The sequence below is a fragment of the Bos indicus x Bos taurus genome, chromosome 18 (assembly GCF_003369695.1).
Source record: "Bos indicus x Bos taurus breed Angus x Brahman F1 hybrid chromosome 18, Bos_hybrid_MaternalHap_v2.0, whole genome shotgun sequence".
Classification (NCBI taxonomy): Eukaryota; Metazoa; Chordata; class Mammalia; order Artiodactyla; family Bovidae; genus Bos; species Bos indicus x Bos taurus.
Window position 1 is genome coordinate 7,363,058 of NC_040093.1, and position 20,593 is coordinate 7,383,650.

General features: G+C 40.0%; 1 protein-coding gene across 8 annotated transcripts in view; it reads right to left on the reverse strand.

Annotated features, from left to right (window-relative positions):
• Positions 1-5,938: 5,938 nt before the first annotated feature.
• LOC113875584 (zinc finger protein 347-like) overlaps positions 5,939-20,593 on the reverse strand; it is a 47,147-nt gene continuing 32,492 nt past the window's right edge. For 7 of the 8 annotated variants that reach the window (XM_027514109.1, XM_027514113.1, XM_027514111.1 and 4 more), the window contains one exon: positions 13,842-16,128. In XM_027514109.1, the coding sequence (XP_027369910.1) occupies positions 14,468-16,128 (1,661 nt within the window). In that variant the 3' untranslated portion in view covers positions 13,842-14,467. Of the gene's footprint in view, positions 6,154-12,620; positions 16,129-20,593 lie in introns of those variants that run through there. The other variant, XR_003506295.1, reaches the window with a different exon arrangement.

Sequence of the window (20,593 nt, forward strand, 5' to 3'; positions counted from 1 at the left end):
AGTTCAAATTCAAAAAGATAGCATGTATAAAGCATTAAAACAGGGATTCTCAAACTGTGATATAAAAGTGAATTTGAGTCCAATTTAACATCAGTTATCAAGGAAAGTATTTTCGGTTGGGAACAAAGAACATATCTCACTTTCTCTGCAAGATCTTCGGGCTCTAAATATGAACACAACACTGAGAAACGGGAGGATGGCTTGCAGGCATTTGGCCCTGGAGACTAGTTTCCTGTCACAAAATACAGTTGGAATCCATAGTCATTCCCTTCACTGTGTGCTTGTGCAAGTCTACTCACTTGACTTTCAAGCACCTGATCACAGCCAACTCCCAAATAAAACATTTCATTTCACCAATTTGCCATTTCAGGTTTTTTCATGGAAGTTAACCCCACCCCTAAAGAAACTCAGCTTCTTCGCTGCACCTACTTTGTTCATGTCATGGCAGTTATGAGCATATTCAGGTTACAAAAGCTTGAAAACAACCCACAGGTTCATATATACCTTGGTGTTAAGAGGACAAACAGTTTCTGGGAGCACCTGTTATTTACCAGGTGGGATGCTGACCAACCCATGAATCAATGAATAAGGCCATAGAGATCTTTATTTACTTTTGAAGACCAGTGTGCCCTGACTATAGGGGACCCACAGGAATGGGGAAAACAGAGACTTCACTCTTAACAGGTGCAGACGAAGCTTCATGCACACTGAGGCAAAGCTGAGATGAAGGGCAAAACACAATCGTTTTCTACGATCCTGGATGGTGAGACCTGCCTGCTGGTCTTGAAGGGTCTCCGGGGGGTAAGGGGTGGGCTGTGCTGTGGGGACACAGATCCTGAGGGCAGAACTATGAGAGAGCACTCCTCTGAGTGAGGTCTCCATCTTGGCCCAACACTGGCTCCACTCAGAACCTGTAGGCTACAGTAATGGGGCCACTAAGGCCAAAGGATGAAAGGGCCAGTATGCAGCCATAACCATCAGCAGACAGGCTGTCCAAAGGCTTCCTGTACACATGACTTTTGATGTAACTCTACCCACAAAAGGGTCAAGACCCAGTTCTAACCACCACTGTGCAGGCACAAGCCTCCGGACCAGCCTCACACAGCAGGGCTGTTGGTCAGCCGGTCAGTCGTGTCCGACTCTTTGCGACCCCATGGCCTGCAGCATGCCAGGCTTCCCTGTCCTTCACCATCTCCTGGAGTTTGCTCAAACTCATATCCATTGAATCGGTGATGCCATTCAACCCTCTAGTCCTCTGTCGCCCCTTTCTCCTCCTGTTCTCAATCTTTCCCAGCATCAGGGTCTTTTCCAATGAGTTGGCTCTTCACATCAGGGGGCAGACACCAAAAGCAAGAAAAGTCGAGCCCCACAGCTTGCAAACCAAGTCCACAAATACACGTAGGACACCACCCTGGGATCAGATGTCCTCTGGCTCTTGGATTGGGAGAAGGATGCCTGGGATATCTTCTGTAGAGGGCCACTTCCCCAGGTCAAGAAACATAACTATGCTACCAGAGAGATTAAAATACAAAGAGAAATTTACACAAAACGAGGTGACAGAGGAATATGTCTCAGAGGGAGGAACAAGACAAAACCCTAGAAGAACTAAATAACGTGGAGATAGACAATCTACCTGAAAGAATTCAAAGTAATGATAGTAAACATGATCAAAAAACTTGGGAGAAGAATGCATGACCTGAGAAATGAGAAGGATTTAATGAAGACTTAGAAAATAAAACAACCAAGCAAACAGAACTGAAGAATATAGTAAATGAAATGAAAAACAAAACAAAACCAGAAAGTAAAATGAATCAGAACAGGCTAAATGAGGCAGAAAACACATCAGTGAGCAGAAGAAAGAGCACTGAAAATCACCACTACTGAACAGAATAAAAAAGAATAAAAGGAGGACATTTTAAGAGACGTCTGGGACAACAAGCCACTAATATTTGCCCTGTAGGGTCCCAGAAGAAGACAGGAAAGATCTTAGGAGGAGAAAACAGCTGAAACCACTCTAATCTTCAAAAGGAAACAGTCACCCAAGTCTAAGAAACACCAAGAGCCCATATCTAAATAAAAACTTCATAGTAACAACAAGCCAAAAATCTGTAATAGATAGACAATCAAAATGCACATGAAAATACCCTCAACATCCTGATTCTGTCCACTGTGTCAGGGTCCTTGGTGCACCCATTTATCAGGTTGAATTCTGCCCAATGCATCAATCATTGAATAAAGCTAATCAGGGACTTTCCCAATGTTTTCCAGAAACTGATAAGGAACAGAGAGTCTTGAGAAATGGCACACAAAGGAAGAAAATGCAACATATTGGATCCCTTAAAGTTGAATGTCCCCTGACAATTCCCCCCTTTTTTATTTTTTCATAATTGGGGGGGTGACTGTAGATACTTTTTGTGAAAAAGGCCCTGACCAATTGAGTTTGTTTAGTTTGAACAATTTTAGTTGAAAAGCATCAGTATACTACAAATATAATCACCAGGATAATTATCAGCATTATAGCTCCAGATCCAACAGTACGTGTAATTCTTTGAAACCATCCTTGAGGGTCTAGCCCAGAAAATTGATCAGCTAGCTGTTCCGCTAAGGTTTCCAAATTGTTGGAAGAGGGTAGACTCTTAGAGAAGGTTTCAAAGATTTCCTTTTGTAATAATTGTACATTTAAGGAAGCATTATCATGTATGTCTTGCAAATGAAATTTGATTTGTTCCCAATAGTAGGCACTATAGTTGAACCAAACAGGGGTAATAAAAAATTGAGTAGAATTCCAGTCACATTTTAGTATCACTTGTTTTTGTAAATCTATTAATTGATCGCCGACCCATTGGAAGGCTTTTTTTATTTCCTGTATTTCATCTTGAACTTCCTCGTTTATCTGAGCCTGAGTGCCAGAGTCCAGCCCCGGTTGGATTCCCTCAGGATTACGGTGTCAGCGATTAAGGGATAGCAAAGGCTGAGAGATTTATTAGATGCTCAATAATAACTGGTTTACACAGGAAATCAATAAAGTTCATGACACCAAACTTGCTCTGACCACGGAGGCCGCAGGCGACCTCTCGAATAGCGGAAGGTGCCCCACCTTAGGCACCTTCTCGAGTGGGTCTTAGAAGCCCAGGCAAATAAGTGGTCACAGAGGACCCCCGCACTCCAAATTATTTTGGCATGAAGGAAAAACAGAAGATAAAAGAAGGAAAAGGAAACAAGAAAGAATGACACGGGGAGACCAAGCTTCAGTGAGCAAGGCCCGTAGCTTTATATTCAACAGGGGCTTTTATACCATAAGTTGTATATAAAGGATAATAGGGGGCGTGAAATCATGCAAAGTCAGCAGTCTTTGATCCTTATCAAAACCAGGGTTTCTTTCCTGCAAATTTATCGTATACAAATGGTTTAGGTGATTTACATCATCTTCTGGCCAGAAGGCCTATTAACATTTTATGACTCTTGACAAAGGTTTGTCAACCTTAAGACTTATTTTCTCTAAGAGTAATTATTTTAAGGTTTGGCACCATCCTCCGAAGGTGTTAGATAAAGTTGCATTCCTATAAGGCAGAGGTGCAGTGGGTTTACAACAAAGGAAAGAATTTATTACCTTAATGGTCTAAAGTTGCTAACACCAAGGCCACTACTTATTTTTCTACCTACCAACTATATTAATTAATACACATTCAAGGATACAATACAGGGGATGTGGAAACTTGGCAGCAAGCATTGGCTCATCAATGAAATCTTTTACTAGTTTTATTCTGACAGTTTCTAACTCTCTGAGAGGCTCTAAGCTATTTGAATATCTTCAGCTTCCCGTGCCTCTCGAGGCTGGGAGACTGTAAACAATCGTATGCAGAGATGTAGGAGTCCCCGTAAACTTGTCAGGCGAGTTAGAGAACTATCTAAGGGGTTTGGATTTAAACACTCCTAATGCCCAGGAACTTTATTAACTGGAGCTGTAAGTCAACTCTTTATCAGAGAGAGCGAGATGGTGGTGGGGGACAGCCCCCGTAAAGTCAGAGGTGAGAGCACAAAGCAATAAAGTAGGCAGGCTCTGGTTTTGGGGGGTAGATGCTGGAGAATATACAGGGGGACTCCTGAGGCTCGATCCCACCTTTGCGTATGCCAAGCCTCCTTCCTCATGACCTTTGCCATGGGTGGAGCTTCTCATGCCGGCTGCTGGCACCTGAGTGGTCCACATAGTGTGAGCATCTTTGGTCCCATTTTGAATAAAGTTGTGTGTTTGAATTGAGGTTTGTAAAGCAATGCCTCAGACAGCGGCAGTAGTGCAAATGGCTATTAATCCCCAAATTCCAAGAATTAACCATCCAGTGAATCGTTTAGATCATCAAAGTAATTTAGTAAGTAACCAGGAGGCAAGTCCTGCCATGGGACCCTCTTCCCAGGGTCATTGGAGATCTACTGGCAACCATAGATTACGTCGAGATTGAAGAATCAAAAGGGATTCGTTTTTCAAAGAAACATAGGAATTAAGACAAGTATACAATTTGCAATCTATACAAGTCACAGAATATAAAGTCTTATTAAACTGCAAGTTCCCTATAGCTATAACAAAAGGAAGGGGAACAGAAGTTTGTATGAAATATGAATGATTATAACGAAAGGAATAGTTACTATGACTACAGCTGGTCCCCATGAAATATCCAGTCCAAGTTCCAAGTTCTTCGGTGCTTGCGGCAACTTTCCAGATGTCCCATTGTTCAGGCCCAATCTGTTTATTGAGCAGGATTCGAGGGTGAAGGGGTGCCATTTCACCATCAAGCCAGCCAAGAAGTCCTTTGTCATGGTAACGTTCCATCATAGTATTAGTAACCTTCTATGCTACTTGAGTGGAGAAGGAAATGGCAACCCACTCCAGTGTTCTTGCCTGGAGAATCCCAGGGATGGCGGAGCCTGGTGGGCTGCCGTCTATGGGGTCGCACAGAGTCGGACACGACTGAAGCGACTTAGCAGCAGCAGCAGCAGCATGCTACTTGAGTAGCATAGTCACATACAGTGCTATTAATATCATCTGAACAGTTAGACAACCACATACCATGGGTTCCCCAATCAACAATGGTGCAATTGGCCACAAACTTTAATTTCCCTGATTTAGCTTGACATATGTATATTCATATATATGAACAGGAGTATATTTAAAGTTCTTATATGTAAACGCTTTGCATAATGATTTTTGTCCTTTTCTTAGAGTTTCAGTAGTGTTGACATGGTTCTTATAGAAAGAAAGGGCAATAAACAGTCCAAGCAATGTCCAAAAGTTCTTCTTTGGAGGCAGAACAAAAGCCCATGTTTGTCGGCCAACGTTAATGCATAATTCTGTTGGACCCATGCAGACACAAAGGACTTCATACCCTAGAGAAATATTAATTATTCTCCCTTCTTCCTCGGGATGAAAGGGCCTCTCCAAGCTCCAACGAGGAGGCATATGTACTGAGTCATTGGTGGATACGATTGGTCCTTTATCTGTCAATTCTACAACGTGCAGTAAAAGGGGGTTGGGTATACAGGCCCAGTTGCTGCTGCTGCTGCTAAGTCAGGTCAGTCGTGTCCGACTCTGTGCGGCCCCATAGATGGCAGCCCACCAGGCTCCCCCGTCCCTGGAATTCTCCAGGCAAGAACACTGGAGTGGGTTGACATTTTCTTCTCCAATGAATGAAAGTGAAAAGTGAAAATGAAGTCGCTCAGTCATGTCCGACTCTGTGTGACCCCATGGACTGCAGCCTACCAGGCTCCTCCATCCATGGGATTTTCCAAGCAAGAGTACTGGAGTGGGTCGCCAGTGCCTTCTCCAATAGGCCCAGTAAGTATGATTAATTAATTCAGCTTGAGCAGGGGAAGCAAAAGCAAGCAAAGCAACAAAAATATTTTCTGGATTCCAAGGCATTCCCTGTTGAGAAACCAGATTCTCAGCTTGATTAGTAAGGGTTTTTATTTGTCCCCAAGTAGGGAGATCATGAGGTTGATGACATCGAGGGCAGTGCTTCTTGAAGATTTTTAGAGCCGCCATGACCTGTACTGGAATATTTTCCTCCCGCGGTTTTCTTTTTTGGTCTTCATTTTGAACATTGGACACTCCCCTGGGGCGGATCTTCCAAAGAGGAAGCCAACTGAGTTCGTTGGATACATCTGGAGAAATACAAGCATACCCCTTTACGTGTAAGATTAATTTTCCAGATTTCCATTGCTTAGTTAGCCCATCTTGATACCAAATGGGCAGAGGAGAGAGGTATCCTTTAATTCCTTGAAATGTTTTTCTGCTCGTGTCAAGATCTCTTTGTGGTAAGTTTAAAAAATTTAAAACAAATAAAGCTGTATTAACAATAGTTATAGGATTAGAGAGTATATAGTGTTGAGATCTAGTAAAATCTGCTCTGGATAAGGAAGATAGAAATGTCCCTGGGTATTCCCCCTTTTTAATTTCTTTATTTGTAGTTTCAGTGTTTGATGTGCTTGTTCAACTACGCCCTGTCCTTGTGGACTGTAAGGAATGCTTGTAATATGTTTAATAGAAAAAGGTTGTAAAAATTGTTCGAATTGCCTAGAAGTATAGGCAGGGCCATTGTCTGTCTGTTTTTATAGAGTTGGGAGTTCCCATTATTGCAAAACAATCTAATGGGTGGGTTATAACGTGCCGTGTAGCCTCACCTCGAAGAGGGGTGGCCCGTATAAAAGAATTTGTGTCGATACAGACATGTAGGAAAGAAGATGGAGAAAGTTCAGGACAATGAGTTCCATCCATTTGCCATAATTCATTGGGTTGTAATTCTCAAGGATTAACATCCTGTGCAATGGGTCGAAGATGTAGAAGTCTACAAGTAGAGCAATTATTAATGATTTCTTTAGCATGGCAGTACGGAAGTTTCTAAATTTGGTTTAAGGAGCCAGCATTATTGTACAATAGAGCATGTTGCTCCTCGGGAGTAGCAAAAGAAACAAGTTTATCGGCTTGTTCATTACCATGAGTCATAGGGCCGGGAAGGCAGGAATGTGTTCGAATATGGGTAATATAAATGCGGGAAGTTCAGTCCCTAATAACAGACTGTAGTTCGAGAAAAAGTTGAATAATAGGTGGATTGGAATTTATAATAGAGGTTATCCTAATATAAAAACTGAACATAAGGAGTCAGAGACTATATTAATAGGGTAAGGATGTAGGTGAATAACTTAAATGAGAGTATATAATTCGTTTTGTTGAGCAGAATGAAATTTAGTATAAAAGACTTTATATTCTTTGACAGACCAGAATGAGGCTTTGGTGTTTTTAGTCCCATCTATATAAAAAACATCAGCTTGAGGTATAGGTTGTAATGTGACAATGCAAGAGACAATAAATTCAGTATTTTCGAAGAAATTCCAGAGTTTGTTAGAAGGATAATGAAATGAAATATCTTTAAAATATTCCAGAAAGGCTATTTGGAAATTGGTAGACATTTGTAGTGCATTCTCCAATTGAGATTTATTAATTACAATTTTATGAGGATCGGAGCCAACTAGAGTCTTAGTTCTATTTCTCCCATTGATAATTATTAGAGCGATCAAATCAAGATAGGCCATAAGTGACCTTGTCCCTCTAAAATGGGTTTAGATCCATTCTACCGGGTGTTCTTGTTGGGCAAGAAGTCCGTGGGGGAATGGAGAGAAGGGAGTATAAACAACTCGAGAGGTAATTCAAGTCTAATACGAGTCAGAAACTGTTTCTGCAATTTATTTTGTATTAAACGAGGGCTATTTAAATAGGGATCTCCTTTCAAAGTATTCAATACATTAGTCAGTTGATCATTTGCAATGCCTAAAGTGGGCCTAATCCAGTTTATATCGCCTAAAAGTTTTTGAAAATCATTCAAGGTTGATAACTTGTCAACATGAATCTGTGTTAGTTGGGGAGTAATACGTTGTCTATTAACAACAGATCCTAAGTAATGGTAAGCAGTAGAGGTTTGAATGTTTTCAGGAGCAATGCTTAATCCAGTGTCTTTCAAGCATTGTTGAGCTATGCCAAACATTTGTTGAGTTTCTAATATAGATGGAGCTGAAAACAATATATCATCCATATAATGAATAACAAGAAAGTTAGGAAATTGTTTTCTCACAGGTTCAAGGGCTTTGGCTACAAATGACACATGGTGGGAGAATTCATCATTCCTTGAAGCAATACAGTCCACTGATGTCGTTTATTAGGCCCGATATGATTAGGATAAGGAAGAGAGAAAGCAAATCTCTCTGGGTCTAGAAGGTGTAAAGGTATAGTAAAAAAAGCAATCTTGTAAATCTGTAATAATAATATGCCAGTTTTGAGGGATAGTGGCAGGTGATGGAATTCCTGGTTGCAATGCACCCATGTTTCATAGATATATTAATTTTTCTAAGGTCTGTTTAGAGATGCCATTTGCCAGATTTCTTTATTACGAAAATTGGAGAATGCCAAGGGGAATAAGATTCCTCAATGTGCTTTGATAACAATTGTGTATTGATAAGCTCTTTAGTAGCCTCCAATTTCTCTTTTGTGAGGGGCCATTGCTCTGTCCAAATAGGCTCATCATTCTTCCAAGTAATTTTAATAATTGCATTGATTTTTTAAGTGAGCAGTGGCCCCTAGGGAAAATGTGGAATATATATTTGAGTTTGCCGTTGCATAAGTAAATCTCTTCATATTAAAATAAAATAATATCTATCACATAAGGTCGTAATGTTGCAGGCTGGCCTTTTGGTCCCTCATATGGATATATTTGGACACTTTAATAAACCTCCTGTACTTTGGTTTGAGAAAGTCCTACAATTGGGCAAGAAATTCTCCGTATAGGCCAAGATTTGGGCCATAAATGTTTAGAAATAATAGTAAAGTCGGATACAGTATCAAGAACACCAGAAAATCTTTTGCCATTAATTTTGATATTTATATTTGGTCGTGCATATTCAGATACTATTGACGTCCATAAGGATTGTTTTTGATCTGTACTACCAAATCCACCTGTCCAGATGCCAATAGAGGAGTTAATAGACGTGTAAGGAAAAAGAAGTAGTTGGGCAACTTTGTCCCCCTTTTTGAACTGCCATAGTATTGGAGATGACATCATAATTTGAATTTCTCCCTTATCTTCTGAATCAATTATACCAGTTCAGTTCAGTCGCTCAGTCATGTCCGACTCTTTGCAACCCCATGAATCATAGCGCGCCAGGCCTCCCTGTCCGTCACCAACTCTTGCAGTTCACTCAGACTCACTTCCATCGAGTCAGTGATGCCATCCAGCCATCTCATCCTCTGTCATCCCCTTCTCCTCCTGCCCCCAATCCCTCCCAGCATCAGAGTCTTTTACAATGAGTCAGCTCTTCGCATGAGGTGGCCAAAGTACTGGAGTTTCAGCTTTTGCCTCAGTCCTTCCAGATAACACCCAGGGCTGATCTCCTTCAGAATGGACTGGGTGGATCTCCTTGCAGTCCAAGGGATTCTCAAGAGTCTTCTCCAACACCACAGTTCAAAAGCATCAATTCTTCGGCACTCAGCTTGCTTCATACTCCAACTTCCACATCCATACATGACCACTGGAAAAACCATACCCTTAAAGACACGGACCTTTGTTGGCAAAGTAATGTTTCTGCTTTTCAACATGCTATCTAGGTTGGTCATAACTTTTCTTCCAAAGAGTAAGCATCTTTCAGTTTCATGGCTTCAGTCATGACCTGCAGTGGCTTTGGATCCCAGAAAAATAAAGTCTGACACTAGTTCCACTGTTTGCCCATCTCTTTGCCATGAAGTGATGGGACCACATGCCATGATCTTTGTTTTCTCAATGTTGAGCTTTAAGCCAACTTTTTCACTCTCCACTTTCACTTTCATCAAGAGGCTCTTTAGTTTCTCTTCACTTTCTGCCATAAGGGTGGTGTCATCTGCATATCTGACGTTATTGATACTTCCCCTAGCAATCTTGATTCCAGCTTCTGCTTCTTCCAGCCCAGCATTTCTCATGATGTACTCTGCATAGAAGCTAAATAAGCAGGGTGATGATATACAGCCTTGACGTACTCCTTTTCCTATTTGGAACCAGTCTGTTGTTCCGTGTCCAGTAATCACTGCTTCTTCCTGATCTGCATACAGGTTTCTCAAGAGGCAGGTCAGGTGGTCTGGTATTTTCATTTCTTTTAGAATTTTCCACAGTTTATTGTGATCCACATAGCCAAAGGCTTTGGCATAGTGAATAAAGCAGAAATAGATGTTTTTCTGGAACTTTTGCTTTTTCCATGATCCAGCAGATGTTGGCAATTTCATCTCTGGTTCCTCTGCCTGTTCTAAAACCAGCTTGAACACCTGGAAGTTCACGGTTCATGCACTGCTGAAGCCTGGCTTGGAGAATTTTGAGCATTACTTTACTAGCATGTGAGATGAGTGCAATTGTGCGGTAGTTTGAGCATTCTTTGGCATTGCCTTTCTTTGGGATTGGAATGAAAACTGACCGTTTCCAGTCTTGTGGCCACTGCTGAGTTTTCCAAATTTGCTGGCACATTGAGTGCAGCACTTTCACAGCATCATCTTTCAGGATTGAAATACCTCAACTGGAATTCCATCACCTCCACTAGCTTTGTTAGTAGTGATGCTTTCTAAGGCCCACTTGACTTCACATTCCAGGATGTCTGGCTGTAGGTCAGTGATCACACCATTGTGATTATCTGGATCGTGTAGATCTTTTTTGTACAGTTCTTCTGTGTATTCTTGCTACCTCTTCTTGATATCTTCTGCTTCTGTTAGGTCCATACCATTTCTGTCCTTTATCGAGCCCATCATTGCATGAAATGTTCCCTTGGTATCTCTAATTTTCTTGAAGAGATCTCTAGTCTTTCCCGTTCTGTTGTTTGCCTCTATTTCTTTGCATTGATCACTGAGGAAGGCTTTCTTATTTCTTCTTGCTATTCTTTGGAACTCTGCATTCAGATGCCTGTATTTTTCCTTTTCTCCTCTGCTTTTCACTTCTCTTTTCACAGCTATTTGTAAGGCCTCCTCAGACAGCCATTTTTCTTTTTTGCATTTCTTTTCCATGGGGATGGTCTTGATCCCTGTCTCCTGCACAATGTCACGAACCTCCATCCATAATTCATCAGGCATTCTATCTATCAGATCTACTCCCTTAAATGTATTTCCCACTTCCACTGTATAATCATAAGGGATTTGATTTAGGTCATAGCTGAATGGTCTAGTGGTTTTCCCTACTTTCTTCAATTTAAGTCTGAATTTGTCAATAAGGAGTTCATGATCTGGGCCACAGTCAGCTCCCGGTCTTGTTTTGTTGACTGTAAAGAGCTTGTCCATCTTTGGCTGGAAAGAATATAATCAATCTGATTTCTGTGTTGATCATCTGGTGATGTCCATGTGTAGAGTCTTCTCTTGTGTTGTTGAAAGAGGGTGTTTGCTATGACCAGTGCATTGTCTTGGTAAAACTCTATTAGTCTTTTCCCTACTTCATTCTGTATTCGAAGGCCAAATTTGCCTGTTTCCCCAGGTGTTTCTTGACTTCCTACTTTTGCATTCCAGTCCCCTATAATGAAAAGAATATCTTTTTTGGGTGTTAGTTCTAAAAGATCTTGTAGTTCTTCATAGAAACATTCAACTTCAGCTTCTTCAGCATTACTGGTTTGGGCATAGACTTGGATTACTGTGATATTGAATGTTTTGCCTTGGAAACGAAGAGAGATCATTCTGTCGTTTTTGAGATTGCATCCAAGTATTGCAGTTTGGACTCTTGTTCACCATGATGGCCACTCCATTTCTTCTAAGGGATTCCTGCCCGCAGTGGTAGATATAACGGTCATCTGAGTTAAATTCACCCATTCCAATCCATTTTAGTTTGCTGATTCCTAGAATGTCGACGTTCTCCTGTTTGACCACTTCCAATTTGCCTTGATTCATGGACCTGACATTCCAGGTTCCTATGCAATATTGCTCTTTACAGCATCAGACCTTGCTTCTATCACCAGTCACATCCACAGCTGGGTAGTGTTTTTGCTTTGGCTCTATCCCTTCATTCTTTCTGGAGTTATTTCTCCACTGATCTTCAGTAGCATATTGGCCACCTACTAACCTGGGGAGTTCCTCTTTCAGTGTCCTATCATTTGGCTTTTCATACTGTTCATGGGGTTCTCAAGACAAGAATACTGAAGTGGTTTGCTATTCCCTTCTCCAGCGGACCACATTCTGTCAGACCTCTCCACCTGACCCGCCTGTGATGGGTGGCCTCACACAGCATGGCTTAGTTTCACAGAGTTAGACAAGGCTGTGGTCCTAGCATGATTAGATTGACTAGTTTTCTGTGTTTATGGTTTCAGTGTGTCTGCCCTCTTGAAACAACTGCTGTCTTACTTGGGTTTCTCTTACCTTGGGCGTGGGGTATCTCTTCATGGCTGCTCCAGCAAAGCACAGCCGCTGCTCCTTACCTTGGACGAGGGGTATCTCCTTACCACCGCCCCTCCTGACCTTGACTGTGGAAAAGCTCCTTAGGCCCTTCTTCACCCACGCACCCACCACTCCTTGGACGTGGGGTTGGTCCTCCCAGCAGCCGCCCCTGACCTTGGATGCAGGGTAGCTCCTCTTGGCTGTCGACCCTAACCTTGGACGTGGGGTAGCTCCTCCCGGCCATTCCTGTGCCGTCGCAGCCTGGCATTCTCAGACGCTGCCCCTGACTTCAGACATGAGGTAACTCCTCTTGGCTGCCGACCCTTGGGCATGGGGTCCTCCCGGCCTCTGCGCCTGACCTCAGGACGTGGGGTAGCTCCTCTCGGCCACACTCTGTGTGCCGTTGCAGCTGCTGGTGCTTTGTGCGCCGTCATATTCATACTCAATTATGAAAAAATAAAAAAGGGGGAACTGTCAGGGGACATTCAACTTTAAAGGATCCAACATGATATTTTCTTCTTTTGTGTGCCATTTCTCAAGGACTCTATTCCTTATCAGTTCCTGGAGAACAGGAACGAGCAGAGCTGCACGCAGTGTTCAGGACTGAGGTCATGAGAAAAAGCATCTGCTTGGATTCCCTTCAGTGACCTTTTACTTAAAGGTAATCTATTCAATTATGTCCCTCTTACTCAGGATATGGAATGCTTTCTGGCTCCTTCAAGATTATTATTTGCTTGGCTTTGTTTTTGCTCAAGTTTTTTACTGCCTAAAGCTGCCTTGTATAAAGATACATAAACATGCGTTTCTGCAAATAAAGCACCCTTGTTTCACTCGAGACTTGGGTCCCCTGCTTCCTTCTTCTCGTCGACTCCAGTCACCAGGTCCCAGTCTACAAAGACCGTGACAGCTCTGTCTTCAATTTCCACAAATAGGAGTAACTCTTCTTTAATCATATATACAACAGTTATTTCTATCCAATGGAGAACATGACCCTTTTCCTATGCATTGTTCCTAGCACACCATCAGTCCCTGGTAACTGTCCCTCTCCTACAAAAAGCCCAGTCCTTTTAACATCTTGCTTACTCTGTTCAAGGTCAGTTGGTAGAACATTATGTTTTATAACAGACTGTACTATGTACGGAAGAGCTTCCTGATCCTACTGACCATGATGGGTCATGTCCTAGTTTTACATTATTTTCTGCCCTCCCTGTTGCTAATTCACACACACTATTGAATTTTGTAATTCAGGCTGTGTGTTTTTCCAGGAAACGTGGATGTGAATGAATTGTATCTAATGAAGTCGGCCCCTTCATCTCATTGATTCCTTCCCAGAGACCATCATGAAACGTATATAGCAAATGCATTAGATCAATGTATTACCAAAGCCAAGCTCATAGAGCTCAGCACACAACAGGCCAATAAACTGAGAGACTACTTGTTGGGCAAGGAATACTGACTTTATTCAGAAAGCCAGGAGCCCAAAAAATGGTGGACTACTGTCCCAAAGAATCATCTTTGCTGAGTTAGAATTCGGGTTTCTTTTACACAAAAGATCTGTGTAGCTTCTCTTCAAATCTGGACTTACTGCAGTTGCTGAGTACCTGAACTAAAGTCATCAGAGAATACATAGAGTGAAAAAGGTAAAGGATTTGCCACAACCACTGTGTCTGGGAAGTATGGCTCCACTATGTTCCTATCTTGTGACTTCTAGGTAAGAAGATCCTTGCCGCACATATTACATTGCTGTGTGTTTTCTCTGGGATAAATACTCTGATACTACTGGTGAGATGTGAGATGTGAGGATAGGGTTTTTTTTCTTTTTTTAACATTTGTGAAATTGGTGAGGAATCGTTCTAGAATGAATTCACGTTCTAAAGACCTGATTAATCAATACATATATATCTGGCTTCTATCCAGTATGAATTTTCTCATGAAGCCTAAGATGTTGCCACACTCACGATATTTGTATGGTTTCTCAGTAGTACGAATTCTCTGACCAACAGTAGGGTGTGAATTTTGAACTTTGAATTTTGAAGACTTCTACCATATACCACATTCATATCATGTATGGATTTTCTGATGTTTAGTGAGTGCTGTGACCTGAGTAAAGGATTTTCCACACTCGAAACATTTGAAAGGTTTCTCTATATGTATTCTCCGATGTCTTTTAAGGTGTGAATTTCGACTAAAGAACTTGCCACACTCATTACATCTGAAAGGTCTCTCTCCAGTATGAATTCTGCAGTGACGTTGAAGCTGTGGTTTTTTACGGAAGACTCTTCCACACTCATCACATTTGTAAGGTTTCTCACCAGTATGAACTGCCTGATGACTTAAAACGGTTGACTTTACACGAAAGGCCTTACCACACTCATCACATTTGTAAGGTTTCTCTCCAGTATGAATTGTCTGATGCTTTAAAAGGATTGACTTTAAACGAAAGGCCTTTCCACACTCATCACATTTGTAAGGTTTCTCTCCAGTATGAATTGTCTGATGCTTTGAAAGGGTTGACTTTATGGGAAAGGCCTTGCCACACTCATCACATTTGTACGGTTTCTCACCAGTATGAACTGTCTGATGCCTTAAAAGGGTGGACTTTACAGGAAAGGCCTTGCCACACTCATCACATTTGTAAGGTTTCTCTCCAGTATGAACTCTCTGATGACTTAAAATGGCTGACTTTGCACAAAAGGCCTTGCCACACTCATCACATTTGTAAGGTTTCTCACCAGTATGAACTGTCTGATGACTTAAAAGGTATGACTTTATACGAAAGGCCTTGCCACACTCACCACATTTGTAAAGTTTCTCTCCAGTATGAACTGTCTGATGACTTAAAAGTGATGACTTTATACGAAAGGCCTTGCCACACTCATCACATTTGTAAGGTTTCTCACCAGTATGAACTGTCTGATGACTTAAAAGGTATGACTTTATACGAAAGGCCTTGCCACACTCATCACATTTGTAAAGTTTCTCTCCAGTATGAACTGTCTGATGACTTAAAAGGATTGACTTTACACGAAAGGCCTTGCCACACTCATAACATTTGTAAGGTTTCTCTCCAGTATGAACTCTCTGATGAACAGCAAGGTTTGAATTTCCGCTGAAGACTTTGCCACATATATCACATTTAAATAATTTCTTTCCTGTATGAATTTTCTTATGTCTCCTGAGGTGTGAGCTGTGACTAAAAGCCTTGCCACAGTCATCACATTTGTAAGGATTTTCCTTGTGTGCTTTGAGTTCTTGTGTTGTTACTGAAGGATTCATAAAACCATTCCCATATATATTAGAAACACTGGTTTGGACACAAGGAGGAATTCTTTGAAGTGGTGAAAATGAGAAACTGTTGTTGACAGACCTCTCAACTTCATTATATTCAGAAATTATCCCACCAGTTTGAAATATCTGCAGTTTATCCTGAAAGTTAAGTCCAAACCTGTTTCCAAAGGGCTTGATTCGTGCATCCTTCCTATCATGCGAATCTCTTCCATCAGGCACATTTTCATTAAGGCTTACAGGTGTTCCTTTGTAATTTCTTTTGTCTTCTCTCCCCTGACACTCAAAGTCACACATATTTTCCTGACTTTCCCAAAGATGAAAATGTTTGATTTCACAGCTTTCAGGTCTTCCCAGCATCAATGTTTGGAATGTTTCTACTTTATCACTGTTCGCTTCCAGTTGTAAATGCTTGATCACATGTGTAGGAGAGATATCTACAAGATAAAAAGAATCATAGGTATCCTGCTCACAATAATTCAAAAATAAATGTTTCATGTTGAATATATATTATACCAAAAGTAATATTTATGCCAAGTTATGAAACACCACAATGATGACCTTAAGTTTTTAGAAACACTAAAGGTATAGAATTCTTAACTTAAGAAAGCATGGTATAAATTCACTGTTAAGGTAGCACAGTTTTAAAAACCATATGCCAAACACTCACATTGGACAATCTTATGCCAACTCTCAAAAACAGAGTATTTTTCTACCAGGACCCTAGGAAGGTATCAATCAACAGTTGTCTCAAATTGAAAAGAAAAATATTACACTATCACTGTGTTCTCCATACTTACTATACATAAATAAATTCTAAACAAAATATTATATATTGTAACAGTAAATAATCCAAAACCAAGCTTATCCAATTAATAACTATTCATAATTGGTTGTTTACAATTGAAAACAAATGAGAAAATGAAGAATATGACTAAAACAATTTTTTGGAAACAACGTAGTTTTCTAAATCTGCTATAGAACTACGTACCCAAAAAGAAAAGGCATTTTACAACATTAACAAGTAGTATGTGTCAGCTGTATTGCAGAATACACGCTAAAAGACCATCATCTGTAAATGATACATAAATTAAGATGTAAAATATTCACCGGTTTTCTTACAGCCAATAAACAAAGCAATCCCTACCTATGTTGTTGTTGTTCAGTTGCTCAGTCGTGTTTGACTGTTTGTGACCACGTGCACTGTAGCGCACTGGACTCCTCTGTCCATGGGATTTCCCAGGCAAGAATAGTGGAGTGGGTTGCCATTTCCTTCTCCACGGGATCTTCCTGACTCAGGGATCAAACCTGCATCTTCTGCATTATGCAGGTGAATTCTTTACCACCGAGCCATCAAGGAAGGCTGATCTCTAGCCATGCACTATTCTTAATTACCTAGTTTAATGGCACCATAATATAATAAATAAAGAGTGCTTTGTGTATTTATTGACTAGGGTCAGACACAATATTGCTGAAAAATGTTGCAAGTGAAAAGCATACAAGATATAATGTAGTTGGGATTTGACAGAAAACAAAATTCCGTAAAGCCATTATCCTTTGAGTAAAAAATAAATAAAAATTTAAAAAGATATAATGTAGATAAAGTCGTATCATAAAGAACATGACGGAATATAGACATTACCTTTTTTAAACAAAAATACATTTTGAGTATTTACTATAAAACATGTACTACTGATAGCACTAATTTGCTTTAACAGGCTTGAGGTAAATTAACATGTTTTTCTCTAATCAGAGCAGGAGACACACCCAATTGGTACACAAACTGGTAAGAGAACCAGGATATGAATCTGAACCTACAGACTGAGAAAACTTAATTGTAAACATGACCACCTGCCAAATGAATAGACTAGAAAATATTTAAAAAAGAAAAAAAAAACATATAGGGAACTTAGAAAGAAAATGTCAAGGAAGATACAAGTCAGAAGTAGTCTGTTTAACTATTATTCAACCATCCCATCTTGAAATGGGTTGTCAGTCATCATGGATGCACAGAGTGATTTAGGTCATGTCCTGAGAAACTTGTTCAATAAATGACCAGACGTTATCTTTACAGTGAGAGTATGTAGATCGTGGAGGGATGTGATAGGTATGAACAATGTTTCCATCCATATCAAGGTACTATGTGAGGAATGGTCAGGACTAAGAAAGGGCCTGCGTGGAGCATAGGGTACACAGGTTTATGTCAGATATCAGCTTGTGACTGCATGTCTTTGGGAAAATAACTGAGAGCACAAACTAATATACTGACTTTAAAAGAAAAGAACTGGTTCAGTAAGTTTATGGGCATTATACTATGGGTATGGGACAGAAACAAGAGAAATTTTAAAAGTGACTGTGATATATGGAGAAAGCAGGATAATACCTGTTATACTATTTACAATGTAATGTATCCAACTGTGAATTTTGTTAAGTTACAATGGAATGCTTATATTCAAGAAAAACATACACAATATTCCAGGATATTGTGTAAGAATCTTATCAGCAGAAATCAGAAGGAAAATCCAGGAAAAGGCTATCTAAACCTGGGTTCCTCTGTCAAGTATGATTAACCTCTCTATTGGACATTTATTTCATTTCTTCTTCCACACATGTTCATCTCAAGATTCAGGAGTATCAAAGAAAAGGAGGGACTGAAACTGACTCTGGAAGACCTTCCCAGTTACAAAAGCCTTTCTGAGGCACCCAACTCTTTTTCGTAGAAAAAGGCTTTATTCTCCTAGACCTTCCCTGAGTTCAAAAGAGCAGATTCAAACAGTTACTAATACATAAAAGGTCATAAAAGGATCACACCATGATCAAGTGGGATTTATTGCAGGGATGCAAGATTTCTCAATATCCACAAGTTAATCACTATGATACACCACATTAACAGTTGAAGACTAAAAACCATATGATCATCAATAGATGCAGAAAAGGTTCTGACAAAATTCAAGTGCCATTTATGATAAAAACCCTTTAGAAAGTCAGCACAGATGGACCCCACCTCAACATAATTAAGACTGTATATGTCAAACACACAGCTAACATCATACTCAACAGGGAAACACTGAAAGCATTCCACTTAACAACATGAATAAGACAAGAATGTTCACTATTGCCACTTTTATTGAACATATTTTTGGAAGTCCTAGCCACAACAATCAGAAAATAAAAAGAAACAAAAGGAATTCAAGTTAAAAAAAATTAAAAAGAAGTAAAGCTGTCACTATGATGCTACAGACAGAAAATCCCGAAGATGCCACCAGATGACCTCATCAATGAGTCAACTTGCTGGATACAAAATATATAGAAAACTGCTGCATTTCTATACACTAATAATGATATATCAGAAAGTGAAATTAATCAAACAATCCCATTCACCATCTCATAGAAAAGCATAAAATTTTAAGGAATAAACCTACCTAAGAAGTTAAAAGAACTGTACTAATAAAACTATAAGATGCTGATGACTGATACCAAAGATGACACAAACAGATGGCACAAACATATACCATGTTCTTGGATTGAAAGAAGTAACACTGTCAAAATGACCATACTATCCAAGGCAATCGACATATTCAATGCAACCCTTATCAAATTAACAATGACATATTTCATAAAACAAAGAAAAACTTAATTTGTACCAAAATACAAAAGACTCTGATATCTAAAATGATCTTGACAAAGAACAGAGCTGGAGGAATCATGTTCCCTGAGTTCAGACTACACTACAAACTGACAGTCAACAAAGTGAAAGTGAAGTGGCTCAGTCGTGTCCAACTCTTTGTGATCCCATCGACTATAGCCTACCAGGTTCCTCTGTCCATGGGATTCTCCAGGTAAGAATACTGAAGTTGGTTGCCATTTCCTTCTCCAGCAGATCTTCCTCACCCAGGGACTGAACTTGGACCTGGGTCTCCTGCATTGTAGGCAGATGGCTTTACCGTCTGAGCCACCAGGGAAGTGGTATGATGATGGCACAAAACAGAAATACAGATCGGTAGAACAGGATAGAAAACCCAGAAATAAACCAGTTTACTTAGAGTCAATTATTCTATAACAAAGGAGGAAAGAATATAGAATGAAGAAGTCTCTTCAATAAGTGATGCTGGGATAAATGCATAGTTATATGAAAAAGAATGAAATTACAACATTCTCTAACACCACATACAAAAATAAACTCAAAATGTGTTAAACATCTAAATGCAAGGCCAGATACTATATAATTCATAGTGGAAAACAAATGCAAAACACTGACATAAATGTCAGCAAATTTTTTTTGGATCTATCTCTTAGAGTCATGGTAACAAAAGCAAAATCAAACAAATGAGACCTAATTAAATTTAAAACCTTTTTGCAAAGCAAAGGAAACCAAAAAAAGAACAAAAATTCAACTTTTGGACTAGGAGACTATATATGCAAATGATGATACCTATAGGGGATTTATTTCTAAAATATACAAACAGTTCATACAGCTTAATATCAAAACAAACAAACTACCCAATCAAAAACTGGGCAGAAGATCAAAACAGATATTTCTCCAAAGGAGACAAACAGATGGCCACCAGTCACCTGAAAAGATGTTTGACATCTCTACTTATGAGAGAAATGCAAATCAAAACCACAAAACTATCACCTCACACTGGTCAGAATGACCACCATCAAAAAGTCTAGAAACAATAAATGCTTGAGAGGGTGTGGAGAAAAGAGAATGCTCCTACATTGTTGGAAGGAACATAAATTGGTACTGCCACTTTGGAGAATAGCATGGAGGCTCCATAAAGAACTAAAAATAGAGCTATCACATGAACCAGCAATTCCAATCCTGGGCATATATCCAGTAAGGATGAAATCTAATTCAAAATGACACATGCACCCCAATGTTTTAGCAGCACTATTTAT